Source organism: Cydia amplana, chromosome 21, assembly GCF_948474715.1.
Source record: "Cydia amplana chromosome 21, ilCydAmpl1.1, whole genome shotgun sequence".
Taxonomy (NCBI): Eukaryota; Metazoa; Arthropoda; class Insecta; order Lepidoptera; family Tortricidae; genus Cydia; species Cydia amplana.
The window spans coordinates 3,973,094-3,988,199 of record NC_086089.1 but is presented as its reverse complement, the minus strand read 5'-3'; the positions used below and the strand labels follow the sequence as shown (position 1 = coordinate 3,988,199).

At 40.0% G+C, this 15,106-nt stretch overlaps 2 protein-coding genes across 2 annotated transcripts in view; one reads left to right on the top strand and one right to left on the bottom strand.

Annotated features, from left to right (window-relative positions):
• The window catches only part of LOC134657817 (facilitated trehalose transporter Tret1-like), a 404,724-nt gene that overhangs the window by 169,234 nt on the left and 220,384 nt on the right, over window positions 1-15,106 (top strand). The window lies entirely within an intron of this gene.
• The window catches only part of LOC134657868 (facilitated trehalose transporter Tret1-2 homolog), a 91,077-nt gene continuing 76,957 nt past the window's right edge, over window positions 987-15,106 (bottom strand). The window contains exons 2-10 of the mRNA XM_063513449.1: window positions 14,023-14,093; window positions 11,990-12,186; window positions 11,430-11,593; window positions 10,862-11,012; window positions 3,873-4,068; window positions 2,989-3,160; window positions 2,349-2,463; window positions 1,654-2,097; window positions 987-1,346 (exon numbers count right to left, since the gene is read on the bottom strand). Of these exons, the coding sequence (XP_063369519.1) occupies window positions 1,083-1,346; window positions 1,654-2,097; window positions 2,349-2,463; window positions 2,989-3,160; window positions 3,873-4,068; window positions 10,862-11,012; window positions 11,430-11,593; window positions 11,990-12,186; window positions 14,023-14,093 (1,774 nt within the window). The 3' untranslated portion in view covers window positions 987-1,082. The remainder of the gene's footprint in view (window positions 1,347-1,653; window positions 2,098-2,348; window positions 2,464-2,988; window positions 3,161-3,872; window positions 4,069-10,861; window positions 11,013-11,429; window positions 11,594-11,989; window positions 12,187-14,022; window positions 14,094-15,106) is intronic.

Genomic DNA, 15,106 nt, shown 5'->3' with positions numbered 1-15,106 from the left:
TCTTGACTAAAGTTTATCTTAACCAGTCTCAGCAAATCAATCACACAGACCAATATTTCCATTTTAATACTTTCATTATATACTAGTTTCAATTATGTACCTACAATAACCTTTTTATAGTCAACATCCTGAGGATTATCCAGTTCGCTATCAGTTATCAAGAAGATATCGTGTAGATTTCAAAGACTAAAGAAAGAAGAAGAAAGAAAAATATTTATTTGAAAAAACCTTGTTAACAATAAATATCAATATTCTGAAAGACTAGACTAGACTAGACCGAGAGTATTTATAATAAAATTGTATTAATGACATTAATGTAAATGATTAATTAAATTACGAACAAAACTCCTAAACCCTTGAAACTTCAGGAACTCCAAATACAATAAAATATAGAGAAAATTAGTTTTCTAATATTTCTATCAGTAGAGTCTGTGCGGAAAGAGAAGAGTCGTGAAATGTATGGGGCCCAATACATTCCACGACTCTTCTCTTTCCGCATAGACTCTATAATGTGTGACGTTGCTAAGATTAGTTAAGACTTTGGACCAGGAATCCTTTCGAAGAAACTTATTCAGATGTCTCTTTCTTCCGTCATATAAAACATCATTTTCTAGTTCATTATTCGATCAAAATATTTTCCTTTTAAAATATTTTTCCTGCCTTTCAAATTCCCTATTTTTCCAGTAATTTTTTCAAAGTCATCAAAAGGGATTCTTAGTGTATTACATGCTAAACAATTTCTACCTTTGCCTATTGTCTTGATACCTAAATCACTTGTATTGTGCGGATTATTGTTACTCCTAAACATTAACATAATTATTATAGAACTGATTTATACAGTGATAGACAGAAACGATTTTCTTAGGAAATACTTAATTGTTCAATTCTGATATGCGAAATACAATAGCTTGTTTGGTGTGATGTCTGACTGAAATACCTCTCTAGCCACATTAATACACATTTCCATGTCCATCCAACACATTTGTCATTTAGATTTCATCTTCAATGATATATCTTGCTTTGTGTAACGTAATTTGAGATTTTTAAAACACCGAAACTCTACTCTCGGTCAAATCCGAAGATCAAGTCTCATTCGTCTTACGTTTCCTTTTTTTATGAACCAAGAGCGGGCCATTCAACAGATCATCAATTTGCTTTTGATTCATCCCTTTTGTTTCAGGCAACATGAAATAGATGAACCCGGAGACCAGAAGTGTGATAGAAGCACCGATGTAATAGATGCCGTGGAGACCGAGGGTAAGAGCGAGAGAACCGAAGTAGCGAAGAGTGAAAAAACTGCTGAGCCACATCCAGGATATGAGCAAGCTTGATGCGACGCTGCGTACCTGGTAAAGTAAAATAAAATAACACTAAATGTCTTTGATATTATGTAAAAAAAAATGCGTAAATTAACATTGCAGTCCAAATTAAATAGGAACTTATTAGTAGGTATATGTAGTTGGTGAAACTTATGGATTTAAATATTTTTTTTAGGTACTATGCATATTTTGTTTGTTGTTTATGTGAGTTTTGTATAATTATTGAATAAGAGGCTAATAACTGGAAAATTTTGGATGTAGGTTGCAATGAAGACTTAAAAATCGATGGCGAACAAAATGAGGACTTCTATAGGAATATAGACGTCATACTTACATTGATTGAAAACAATTCCGAGATCAATACATAAGGCACGGATCCCAAACCAATGTTATACAGGAACAAAACCATTGACAGCAGTATCACTGGTGGCCATATAGAATCTTCAACATTCTTCTCCATTGGGTTTGGATTTATTTTTACTGCTGATCTTTCTTCTACGCTATTATTAACATTCTTTTCTGCTGTTTGTAGACTTATTTCTGCTATACTTTCATTTCCTAAATAATTAAATGGCTTTGAATCAGTTATATCTCTTAAGGCATCTTTAGCCATATTTTCGATTGTATAGTTGTTGTGTGCTTTTTCTTTGACTATAAGTTTTCGATAAGGCCACAGTTGGTGTGGGTACCAGGAGTACATGTGAGCGCGAGGGTCGCAGTAGAGGCCGAGGATGGCGAGGCAGAATGCTATGCCGACGCAGGATATTAGAAGTAGCACCTGCAATATTAAGGTTTTTTGCAAAAGCCAATAAATTTAAATGATTAACATTCTTCAGATAACACATAGAAGTTTGTCATTCTTGTTTCAGTAGAGATAGAATAACAGCTTAGTAGAAAACTAGTTTGAATATGGAATTTATAGCACGAAAATAATCAACTAAATGAGTTTTACAATGGATTTTACGGCTGTTGAGGGGCAGATATGTTACGCACTGCATCTAGTAGTACTGATAACATTGCGCACTGTACCTTCCGTCCGACCTTGTCGACGGTCACAGTGGCGACTGCTGCTCCAATGACGAGCGCCGTTCCACAGAGGACGGACCCCGTCTCAGTCGTTTGCCTCCATCCACGGGACACTGTTCTGGAAAATTTAAATCCAGTGTTTCAACTTCGCTCTTCATGGATTCAGTCTGCTTACAAAATTTAATTGAGTTAGATTTTTGTCTCATACTGCCAAAAAAATGTTCAAAAGCCCAGTGCCAACAAGATGATTTTGTTGAAATGGCGCAAAATTGGCGTGTTGTGAAAAAGTCCCATACAATAAGGTCAAGCAGCGCGCACCTGTCGGACGCACCGGGCCTTCGGCGTTTGCGTTCAGACACCTGAGGGCCTACCGCGAACCACGTTCGACGTGTTGCCTCTCTGTCGCACTTGTAAATTCGTACGTAAGTGTGACAGGGAGGCAACACGTCGAACGTGGTTCGCGGTAGGCCCTCTGTTCTATTGTTCTATGTTAAAGGAACCCTGTCTGACGTCGCCCTTGTGCTACGGTGCACAGTTCTTTAAGTGGTCTTAGTTAGATAGATTTTGAGGTTGGCAATGACGAAGCCGTTGTTAGGAAGTGGAACTTAGGAAAGGATAGCATAGAAACTAGACATTCACTTACCCATTATACACAGTAAAGTTGTAAGCAGTAAGGTTCAGCGATGGCAGCGTGTGCCCGGAGTGAGTGAGCACGGCTGCTGCAAAGCTGTTGACGGCGCCCGCGCCGCTGCCAGCCGCGGCGGCCAGAAGGAGACAGCAGGAGATCAGAGCGCGTCGGGAGCGGCGGTGGCGGACTGGAAATTGTCAAAGTTAAGAGTTAAGGGGATTACGTCACGAGACTCACGAGGCCGCTTCTACATACAAACATAGTCCCCGAAAAATGGGATAGAAAAGATACTAACATTGTAGAAAGTGTTTTTACGCAACCTTATGTATAAAAAGCGCTTGTGGCCTATCGGGAAAAGCGTAAGACTTTCAATCCGGACATCGCGGGTTCAAACCCCGGCGCGTACCAATGAGTTTTTTGGAACTTATGTACGATCATAGAGAAAAAAATACATAGATTGCTCACTCCATACATTGGTTTTAGTACCAAAAAGTCTATTATCATCTAGCATCGAGTAGCGGAACTATCAGTACTGCTACTTGACAATAGATGTAGCACCGACCGGAAAGTCTTATGCTGTTGAGATAAGACTTTCCAGTCGGTGCTACATCTATTGTCAAGTAGCAGTACTGATAGTTCCGCTACTCGATGCTAGATGTAGACACTGAAATTAATAGTCTAACTGATGTATGGAGTGAGCACTCTTGTCTTACTATATTTCTCTATGGTACGATATATTATTTGATATTTACCAGTCGCTTTTCAGTGAAGGATAACATCGTGAGAAACCCGAACTAATCTCAATAAGGCCTAGTTTCCCCTCGGGGTCGGAAAGTCCGATTGAAATTCGTTTTCATCATGACTTCTTGTTCTATGGCGTCCGTCAGTTCGTCACTTACATAGATCCCGACACACAGACTGCTCCTTCCCCTCGCTAGTGCCCTCGCTCCGGCTGCGCCTGAGCATGGGCTGTAGCGCCTCGGACTCCCGACGGCTTGGCTCCGTTCTGATCATCACTTCCTGCTGCTCAATGGCGTCCGTCAGGTCTTCGCGGAAGTCGGAGCCATCTAGCCAGCAGATTACTCTGGCCGCGTCCTGGAAACATGGAACTAGACGTTCATCTTATTCAGAAACCGTCATAGAGAAATATAGTAAGACAAGAGTGCTCACTCCATACTAGTCCATACATCAGTTAGACTATTAATTTCAGTGTCTACATCTAGCATCGAGTAGCGGAACTATCAGTACTGCTACTTGACAATAGATGTAGCAGTACTGATAGTTCCGCTACTCGATGCTAGATGCTAATAGTCTTTCTGGTACTAAAACTGATGTATGGAGTGAGAAATCTATGTATTTTTTTCTCTATGGTAACCGTTGTCTTGAGTATACAGTCGCCAACAGGAAGTTGTGAAGTGCGAGGTGTTTAAAATGATCTGCATTACGCTCTGACTCCCTCACCACTAAAAGTGTGTTTAGATAATTTGACTTCAGGTAGATGTCTAGAAAACCAACTCTGAATGAATAAATCGAATGTAAACGGTCTCATTTTTTACTGATTTATTTTATCAAAAATATAAATCCAATATATCTTTATCACATCAAGATGAATCTTATTAGGCTTAAATCGGATCAAGTAGTTATTTTTTGCAGTTAAAAGTCAAATAACAAAGCGTTTTCTAAAATAATTTACAGTCAGCAGTAGAAGTTGCTAAGCGGGCGAGGTGTTCAAAATTACCTTGACGCGCTCTTATTCTCTTAACAATAAAGTGGCGTCAAGATCATTTTGAACACCTCGCCCGCTTAGATACTTGTGCTGCTGACTGACAAACAGTAGGAGTAAAGTCGATTATGTAGCCTGTAGGGCTATGATGGTCGACTGTATAAATGATATAGTTGTATAAATGATGATAAAACGGACATTTTATCCAGTTTTTATTGATTTGTCGTCTTTTCCACTTTTGACAGCGATAGTCGTTAAACGATTAACTGCATAACATGCTCGTTGGATAATATGTCACTTGTCTACTTTTCCAACTTAAACTTAGTTGATAAGTGGATAAGTTAAATGATATAAAAGACACTTGTCTAGATTTATACATTTTTATAACATTCATACCGTTTTGTCCACTTTGACAGCGATAGACGGTAAATGGCTACGTTTGTTGGATAATTAGACATATAGTCGATTTTTGACGGCTAGCCTTTGATTAATTTATCGTGGTGCTCACTGGGCACGATAAGGTGCTCTCATGGTATAGAAGTGGTGAAAAATACAATTTTTAGGGTTCACTCGTGCGTCTGTCTGTCAGTCTGTCACAGCCTATTTTCACGGAAACGACTAGACCAATTAAGTTGAAATTTAGTACACATATGTAAATTAGTGACCCCTCACCCAAAGACGGACATGGCTTCCTCGCGTTGTCCCGGAATTTTGCCACGGCTCATGGGAGCCTGGGCAGCTTGGCAGCTAATCCCAGGAACTGGCGTGGGCACTAGTTTTTACGAAAGCGACTGCCATCTGACCTTCCAACCCAGAGGGTAAACTAGGCCCGTATTGGGATTAGTCCGGTTTCCTCACGATGTTTTCCTTCTACTGGTAAATATCAAATGATATTTCGTACATAAGTTCCGAAAAACTCATTGGTACGAGCCGGGGTTTGAACCCGCGACCTCTGGATTGCAAGATTTGCAAGCCGCACGCTCTTACCGCTAGGCCACCAGCGATTTTTTTAAGTACAATAAATAGGTTAGAAGTTATTTAAGAAAATAGCCAAAAAATTACCCCCTCCCCCCACCTTTATCTCCGAAATTATTGGGTCTAAAATTTTGGACTCGCACTTGGCCGGTATAGTTTCTTTTTTTCAAATATAATATATACTATTTGAACTCCATTTGTATTCATATAAGAATATCATTACATTATTTGTAGAGATGGCAAAGATATAATTTCTTCTTGGCAGCTGCTGCCATGGAAGAAAAGCATCAACAAAGAAAAATTCAACGACGTGCCATAAGGGATACATGGAACCCTTTTGATATGCCCAACGAGGAGTTTCGGCACATATATAGAGTGCTCACAGACTTGGCACTCTATTTGTGTGCCGAACTAGACGCCGACCTCAAACTCAACATGGCGACGGATTGCCGGCACATCTTAAAGTACTTAATTAAAGATATAATGTTGCACTGAGGACGTCACTTTCTGAGAACGCCACTTTCTGAGGACGTCACATTCGGAGTTCGTCTCTTTTTTAGGCATAGGTACGATTTAACAGTATAAAATACCAGCACGAAAGATGTATGTAATGCCAGCAACCAGATTACCTGTTCGACATACGGTCGCTTTTATATCCTACATACCAACACCAATCTCTGTTTGCCTTACGCCTGACTGGTAGAGAATTCCATTTGGCAAAACGTCCTATGTTTCGTGCAATAAAGTGAAAATAGAGAAATAAATAATAATAAAAAAACAATCTAATTATGTTTAAATCAGAGTATTTAATTTAGAATACTTAAAAACTACAAGCACCAAAACATTTAGCCACAGATTGGAGTTAGGCCGGAAACAGCTTCGATTCCATACATATAAGGGCACGTGTACACGGTGCCGCCTCCGCGCCGCCGCCGCACCTTCGCGCTATGTACACGAGACGCGTAAAGCCCGCCACCGCGCCGCCGCCGCGCCGCCGCTGCACCTTCGCGCTATGTACACGAGACGCGTATAGCCCGCCGCCGCGCCGCCGCCGCGGGTTTTACGCGTCTCGTGTACATAGCGCGAAGGTGCGGCGGCGGCGCGGCGGCGGCACCATGTACACGCGCCCTAAATGTTTCGCACAGTAGGAACCATGATTTTATCACACGCGGCTGTGATTAGCTCGTGAAGTTATCACGGCAAGCTCGCTGACACCAGTAGAAGGTCATTCCAACATATTTACATTTAAACGGACTGCCGCTTCTTTTGTGACAACATATTCTTCAGCATACCGCGTCTTCTGTCATGTCTCCATAAACTCTAACGTCTTTTTTATCTGCGTATAAAATCAGCTCTTGCAGTTTTTTTTCAGACAATATTTCCTCTCGTGTCACCTGTGGAGAATAGGCGTCCAAGGATTTTTTCTTCATAGCGTTGCCGAATTTCAGAATATATGTTCAGCCATCAATCACTTCTGCGTATGGAGTGATCCATACTCTCATAGTTCTCATGTTCTGCATATATTTAATGCAATTTATTTGTTTGTTTTCTTCCTATAGGTATAGGTTACGCAATGAATTTTTAAATTAATATTACATTGTAGGTACTTTTAGCCTGACTGACAATGAAAATCTATCATGTCGCCGGTTTGACATCGCTGATTTTTTTTCTATAGATGGTCAACCAAACCTTGTCAGTAGAAAAAGGCGCGAAATTTAAATTTTCTATGGGACGATATCCCTTCGCTTCGCGCCTACATTTTTCAAATTTGCCGCCTTTTTCCTCTGACAAGATCTGGTTGACCAAGTATATTTAAAATGCGAAACTCCAAATAGGTTATATTATTATCGTTTGTCAAAGCACTGTCGCATTTCAAACATAGACAGAGATAATCATACTATCTTTGTCTTACACTAGTACTAGCACCCAAAAGAAAAGGATGAGTATAGTTTGTAAGTATTGTTCGTATTTAATGACAAATTGGTTTGACCAACTATACTTACAAGAATGAACTTCGTTTTTCGGGTAAAATCGGACGTAATCGCGTAATAGAAAATGACAGCGTCGTACTGATTTAGTTGCAATCCAACACTCAAACTATACAGGGTGGTCTATACCACGACGTTAAAATTTTTTTTAGTTTCCTCATATCGTGGGCTATTAGAATATACTCTATGTATGTTAGCCGATTTTTCGTAGATTTCGAGTTATGAATTATGAATTTTTGAACTTTTAACTTTTGTTAAGAAATTCCGGGGTGAACCAATTATAAAAAAATCTATTTCTTGAACTTTTTTGAATGTTTCTTTTTGTAACATATTCCTTTACAAACGACGCAGTTGCTAAAAAAAAATCAGCATCCTCACTTGGCTGCGAGTTGGAAAAAAAAGACATAAGTCAAAGTTTTATGTTCAAGCAGGTCAAGTTTAGATTTTACCTAATTAAGAAAAAACAAGCGAGTTCTAGGACTTTTGGTTATTTTAGAAACTGCTAGTCCCTAAGTTTTTTTGTAAAGGTAAAAAAAGTGACTATAGTCATAATTTGACAGAGTCGCCGGTCAAAGGAACCGAGGTGGAAAGTTCCCAAATTAGTAATCTGGTAGCCCACGTAGTGATAAAATTAAAAAAAATGTTGGACATCGAGGTTTGTACCACCCTGTATAGAGTAGTTAATAGAGTCAGACCGAGAAAAGTCTGCAGCGATTTTGATAGCCCACGCAGTGCAAGCGTCATTTTAAACGTCAAACTTCTATGAATTTATGACGGGTAAATAACACTTGCACTGCGTGGGCTATCAATATCGCTGCAGACTTTAGCAAGGACCTAAAAGTTATGAATGAGATAGATTTTGCTTAGAAATAAAATGAAAATTTTAACCATAAGTACAATTATACCATACCTACCATACCCGCAATGTAATACACCACACAAGTTACCGGATACGAGCTTTTTAAAGTAACTGTAAACCAATGATCAACATCACTACACCTTATAAAACAAAGTCCACCGCCGTGTCTGTCTGTTTGTATCATTTGTATGTTCGTGTTAAACTCAAAAACTGCTGAACGGATTTTCATATAAATATAAATACAAACTAAATCAACATGTAAAAAATAACTATCTACGTATACTTAAACTCATCCCAGGCTGCTCCCGACCCAAAGGTGCCCATCACACTCGCTGCCTTGCCGCGTTAGATTGCGATGGACAGTCTTTGCATCAGGAAAAATCCCGAGCGGGGGTCAAGGCTCCTTTCAAACAGGCGAGGTCCCAGCTCCCGGAGCATCCCGAAGTCTCGACACCGAGGGAGACGAATAAATACCCGCTCAGCGCCGAGTATTTATCTTTTTAGGGTTTCAGGAAAAACGGGACCCTATTACTAAGACTCCGCTGTCCGCCGGTCTGTCTGTCTATTTAGATGATATATTTCTGTTGCCAACAACAAATAATAAGTACTAACAACAAAATAAAATAAATATTTAAGTGGAGCTCCCATACAACAAACGTGATTTTGTTGCCGTTTTTTGCGTAGGTACCTAATGGTACGGAACCCTTCGTGCGCGAGTCCGACTGGCACTTGGCCGGTTTTTAAGAGACGCCGCATGCTCAGCAGCCGCTCCTGCCGACCGCATTGTACGACTAAGATACGGGGCGGCAAAAGTACTGATAAGCACAGTAAGCACTTACCTCTTTCCCACGGCACCAGGGTCTAGTCGTCAGGCCTTATGCCGTCCGATCGGCTAAAGCCTGGCGGCTCAAGCATACATGGGATATTAGGTAACTCTGACACTAAGGCTCTCCTAACGATGTCATTAAGAACATGGTGCCGTGGGAACCTCAAGACATGGTGGCCGTTGCTCCTCACAGTGGAACCGTAGATGCATTGGTGGGGTTGGCATACCCATCGCAACCTATTAGGCGGAGAGCAACGGCCACACGCATCGAGCAGTTGTCTTAGTAAGGTGGCTAAATTTGGGGAGAGCCTACAATATAGTTGATTTTGACAGATGGTTTGACGTATAAAATTCACCGTATTTGAGGTTAATAAGGTCTACTGTCCTTAAAATTTTGTATGAATTTACAAGCAAATATCAGCCTTCGTTAATTAAGTATTGCAGCCGGTTCTACCTTAATCCGAAAATGTAGCTTATTTCAAAGACTATGAACTCTAAGTACTTAGAAATAAAGCTTCAAAAGCTTTAACCGTGGATAACTTTTAACTATCAACGTCACATGTGGATAAGTGGTGATAGGATGTCATTCATTAAAATACGCTTTAAGTAAACTTGTTTAGAATTGATTTTTCAAAAGCTCAAACCACGGATGATTTTTATCAGTCAATGGCAAAAGTAGATAAGTGGTGGAATGTGATTAAGTAATCTATTCTTTAAAATAGGCCTTAAGTCATCGAGATTAAAATTGATTTTTCAAAAGCTCAAATCATGTCACGCTATCATTAGTCACTTGTACTTTATCCTCGCGTCTTTTTACCAAATTTAATCACTTATCAGGTATTTCACATATCACGCAATAAATGATTAATGATTTGGTGACAAAGCATCATAGATATTACAAGTAGTCACGTTTAGCCTTCACAAAACGCCACTTATTGTCTATTTTAGTTTTTTGTCCCCACAACCTACACAGCGTTGACATTGCATTCTCGTTTACGATCGAACCGATCACTGTCGGTGCTTAAAACGCTCATTTTATGATCGTTGCCGTAAACCGATAATTCAGATCACATAGTGGATAACGTGTTGGCTGGCACGAACTTGGAAAGGGAGTTAGGGACCCGTGGCGATGGTTAGACTGACATGGTGATAACACTGATAACACTAACAAGTATATTAAAATAACCTTACAACAGTTACAACGATGAGATGAGATATACAATACTATAGGAATTTAAAATATCACATCCAAATTTATTCTGATAAACCACACCTTCAGCTCTATTCAATAAGACGGTAGGTAATTGACTTGATAAAATAAAATTAGAATCAAATTTATTGGTGCACCTTCTTTACATGTATATTAGTAGACTCAGTATCTGTATGGAATTTAAATTCTGCTTTTATGGCTCAATAAAAAGCTAACACAGTACGCGGACGAAACCATAGGCAGAAATTATCCATATAAGATTGAAACTGTTTATAACGCTTAATACAAAATGTGGGAAGATAAATACCTGCATGCGTCCGACGCTGATGAGATAAGAAGGCGTCTCTGGAAGCCACACAAGTGACAGTAGGAGTACGGTTGGAGGCGCAGCCATAGACAGAGACAGCATGTGTGCTGACAGTACACCACCTGCCACGAAAGCGAAGAGGATACCGCAGCTGAAATTAAAAGCAAAATGTACATACAATCTTCGGGCCTACCTGTTTGGTTTGATAGTGTAAAGCTACTTTACACATTGTTTCATAGTCATCAGATCAAGATCAGGATCTAATGATGAGATCCAACAAACATAACCAGACATGTTCAACGTGGCGATGTGAATATTAAAGAAATCTCGAGCATTTGTCCGCAGAGTGAAACTCTTCGCAAAGTGGATCTTTTGATAGTCTTCATTAATTTCCACTTTCCATTCAATTGTTTTTTAATCGTATTTTAGGTACCAACTTGCAAGCTACGAGTATAACAGTGATTATTGCAACAGAACTCGCCAGAGGGTCTACAAGAAGTGCTGAATCAAGAAGAGACCAGCAACTATCTTGGCTGTCAAGGCCACCAACCAGCTAAACTGCAAGTACCTGATAGCAAGAGCCGGCATAGCAGCCAAGCCTTTAGTCCTCGGCGATATTTCAGCACAGTATAACGGTGCTAGTGCTAAAGCCCCTGCTCCCCCTGCGCCCGCCACTACCCTGGCCGCCCAGACGCCGCGCGGACCGCACCACGCCGCCAGCGACCAGCTCAACTGAAATGTGACGAATTGTACTCATCAGCGTCATGCTTGCAGTATCAGGCATTAAACCCTTCCCTTCGAATGTAAAAATGCGGAATTCAGTAAAAAAAGTTACCGTGGAACTGGACCTCAGTGGGAAAGGGCTTTACATGGACGGAGCTATAGAGCTATAGAGAGAAGCACAGTCGAAGCATAAAGGGGCAGCGATGGCGCCACCATACTTTAAATTTCGGCGTCTCTTGTAAAAGATGCCCAGCCCAGCCAGTGCTGGATTGCTTGTCCGAAAACACAGATCTTTTTTAGACACAAGTTAGATGACACAATCCTGCGGGAACTGAAAGATGTAAACAATTAGGCAATAAACGATTTCTGATTCTGATTCTGATTGTCCGAAAATAGGTAACTCACAATAAAAGTAGCAGCGACACCCCCTGCCGCGGCTCTCCTGCCGCGGGCGTCAGCCAGGAAGGCGAAGAAGGGTGCGGTGGGCAGCGCGACGAGGCATGGCAGCGCGGCCAGCCACGCTCCGCCCGCCAGCGCCTCGCGCCCCAGCACGCCCGACACCCAGCCGGTGCTGCAGCCGTGCGTAAAGCAGGATAGGTTGTCTGAAGATAAATACAAGTTGTAAAAATATGTTGTAGGTATTTAAAAACACGACATGTGAAATAAACGCCCATGAGTTACGTAAATGTTAAATAAAACAGAGTCGTCAACAGTTATGAACATTGAGTAATAATCCCTAATCTGAACGAGAAATTTCTAAGTGGAAACTTGAATTGAGAATTTTCCCATGAAAGTTTCCATAAATTGCGGAAATTTTGAGAATGTTTGTTAATATTTTCTGTAATATTTCCTGCTTCTTATGTCTCTTTAACAAAACGTCCCGACTATAAGAGAAGTTTTGCTAAATAAAACTGAAAGATACGAACGGAACCGTTGTGTGAATGGGACTAAAAGCGATATGGATGATTTACTAAAGGATCGTGCACTGAATATACGTGTCTACATTTATCTAATGAGTAAGGGTCAAAAACTTTTATAATATGAGTTAGGCTTATACGACTTTCCTTTGGAGATACTTTTCTTTGGACATCATAATGGAGTTTGAAGGCTATTTTTCTTGCTGGACCCTTAGAGGTAAGTTCGAACCTCTTCCTAAAAGCAGTAGGATTAAAGCCTCAGTAAAAAGTACGATTTTTATAAAATTGTTCATTCATCTAAATTCTAAAGGGTCAAGCTAATTTGGTTGTCAACAGTAACGCTATGAAATAGGTAGGTATCCAATGTAAAGTAAACCCAGAATAGCTCAACAATTAAAGTCCGTGACTGTACCATCAAGTGGGATATCTGGAGACAGATGGGGTAACTCTAAATATTTTTTTTCACTTGTTCTAATCTAGCTAGTTGAGAAACTGATCCATACGTAAATCCTAATTCCAAGATTGTAAAAAGTACTTTACTTACAACAAATTCGTATAATTGGAGAATATTTCATTTGTCTAATGTTAGTTGGGGACAGGAGCGGGTCCCCAGTTAAGTACCCCAGTTGACCCCAAATAACCCCAATACGTTAACTTTCGTATTGTCCACATGCAAGACGCAAGTTTTCCTGAACGTTTTTCATCCGTAATATTAATAAATCAAGCTGCGCAGATGAAAACATAACTCACAAGTTAGTAATAGTAGTGCAGAAGTGGAAAATGCAGAATGCGACAAACTTTGTTTACGGACCTCTGGCCGAGATCCAAAAGCCAATTAAAATTAGAGAAACTTATCAAACAACTCACAAGCCAAGGTTCATGAATGAAAGTGAATCTGTAAGAAAATAAACACAAAAGTCATAAAAACTATCATATCCGAGTACTATCTAAAGGAAGTATACATCAGAAGGAAGTAGTAATAATAATCGAAGGTAAATGAGTTTAGAGCATGTGCAAGTGTGCAAACCGGCGTTTTTTACGAGCGGTTTATCGGTGGGAATCACGACGAAGGTACACGTTTCTTTTTTAATATTTTGTCGTATTTTTTATAAAGCACCTTATGTGGCTTGCTCCTTGTAACCACACGTAGTCGTGTGTGAGATCTGCACGCCAATCACCAAGACGCTCCTCAGGATCGTGTCAGAACCAGTACAAAATCATAAACAAATGGTAGTTCAGAATCAACCTCCAAGACCCTAAGTATATCAAACTAATATGCGCCATATGCTCTAGCGGCCTGACCACGACATTGCGCGATTAGCTTCGGCTAAGGCGAAAACCATTGGTGGGAACGAAAGGTCCGATCGCTGCGTCTCACTCCAACCTATGGTTGCCGCCTTAGCTGAAGCCAGTCGCGCAATGTCGTGGCCAGGCCGCTAGAGCATATGGCGCATATTAGTTTGATATACTTAGGGTCTTGAAGGTTGATTCTGAACTATTCTAATATGAAAGTATTCTTACAAATGGCAGCCGACATAATCCGCCGCACCGACCCCCGCCATCGCTTCGACGCGGTCCTCTCGACGCGATTCCTGAAACAAAACTTCTGAATTAGCCTCGTTTCTTTAATGTAGTGGTGTTGCACATTAATTTAAATGATAAGGTTCTAGTCAACATTAGTCCATTTGTTGAAAGTGACCAAGAGATGGCCGAGTTAGTTACAAAGTGTTTTTTACGACTACTGTGAAGAAATTTAACGGGAGATGACAATTTCACTTTCTTACCTATTTTAAATCATATACTACTGTACTAATAGGTATAGTAGTGTGACTACTTAAAAAACACAAATCAAAATATTTATTATAATAATTTGGTTTGTTCCCAAAGTATTTTACTTATTCAAATATTGAAATGAGTTTGAGCGTGAAATTAACATAGAATCCGCCAGTATTCATAAAACATTATAGTATTTGTAGATTGCCGACCGATTCGTGAAATTCCTTACTAATATATAACAGTACGTACAGTGGTAATTAAAAATATTTATACGGGCGTACATGAATCAAATAAAGGAAAAACTTAACGTCGTGTCGTATCCAAGCCTGATACGACACGACGTTAAGTTTTTTTTTAAGAGAAGGCAGAAGACCGCCAAACTTGGAAATTGCTCCACCGACAATAGTCTTACTCTTAAATATAATTATGATGATGGGCGTAGAATACTTTCAAGATACGAGTAAAATCGTGTTAAGGTCTCAAATGTCTGTATCCGGAAGTATAGGTGAACCAGGATCTATTGAGGGTGCGCCATGTTGCGGAATTTCACTGGAACTAATTTTTTCATACTACACTGAATTGTCACCCTATACATGAGAATAACAGCGCCCTCTTGACAATTATCATATATTACTGGTCAGGCTTTACCTACATAGACCCGCTGAACTTTTTTTGCCAATATCACCGAGTAAAACAGTTGATAATGGGAGACTAGAGAAAACAATCCCAAAGACAGGCTCAAACTAGAGGACTGCGTCTTACTTGCACTAGTAATAGTAGGTATTGTCATAAAATTACTTCTAATGTCGGCATTATTGTCTAAACAATG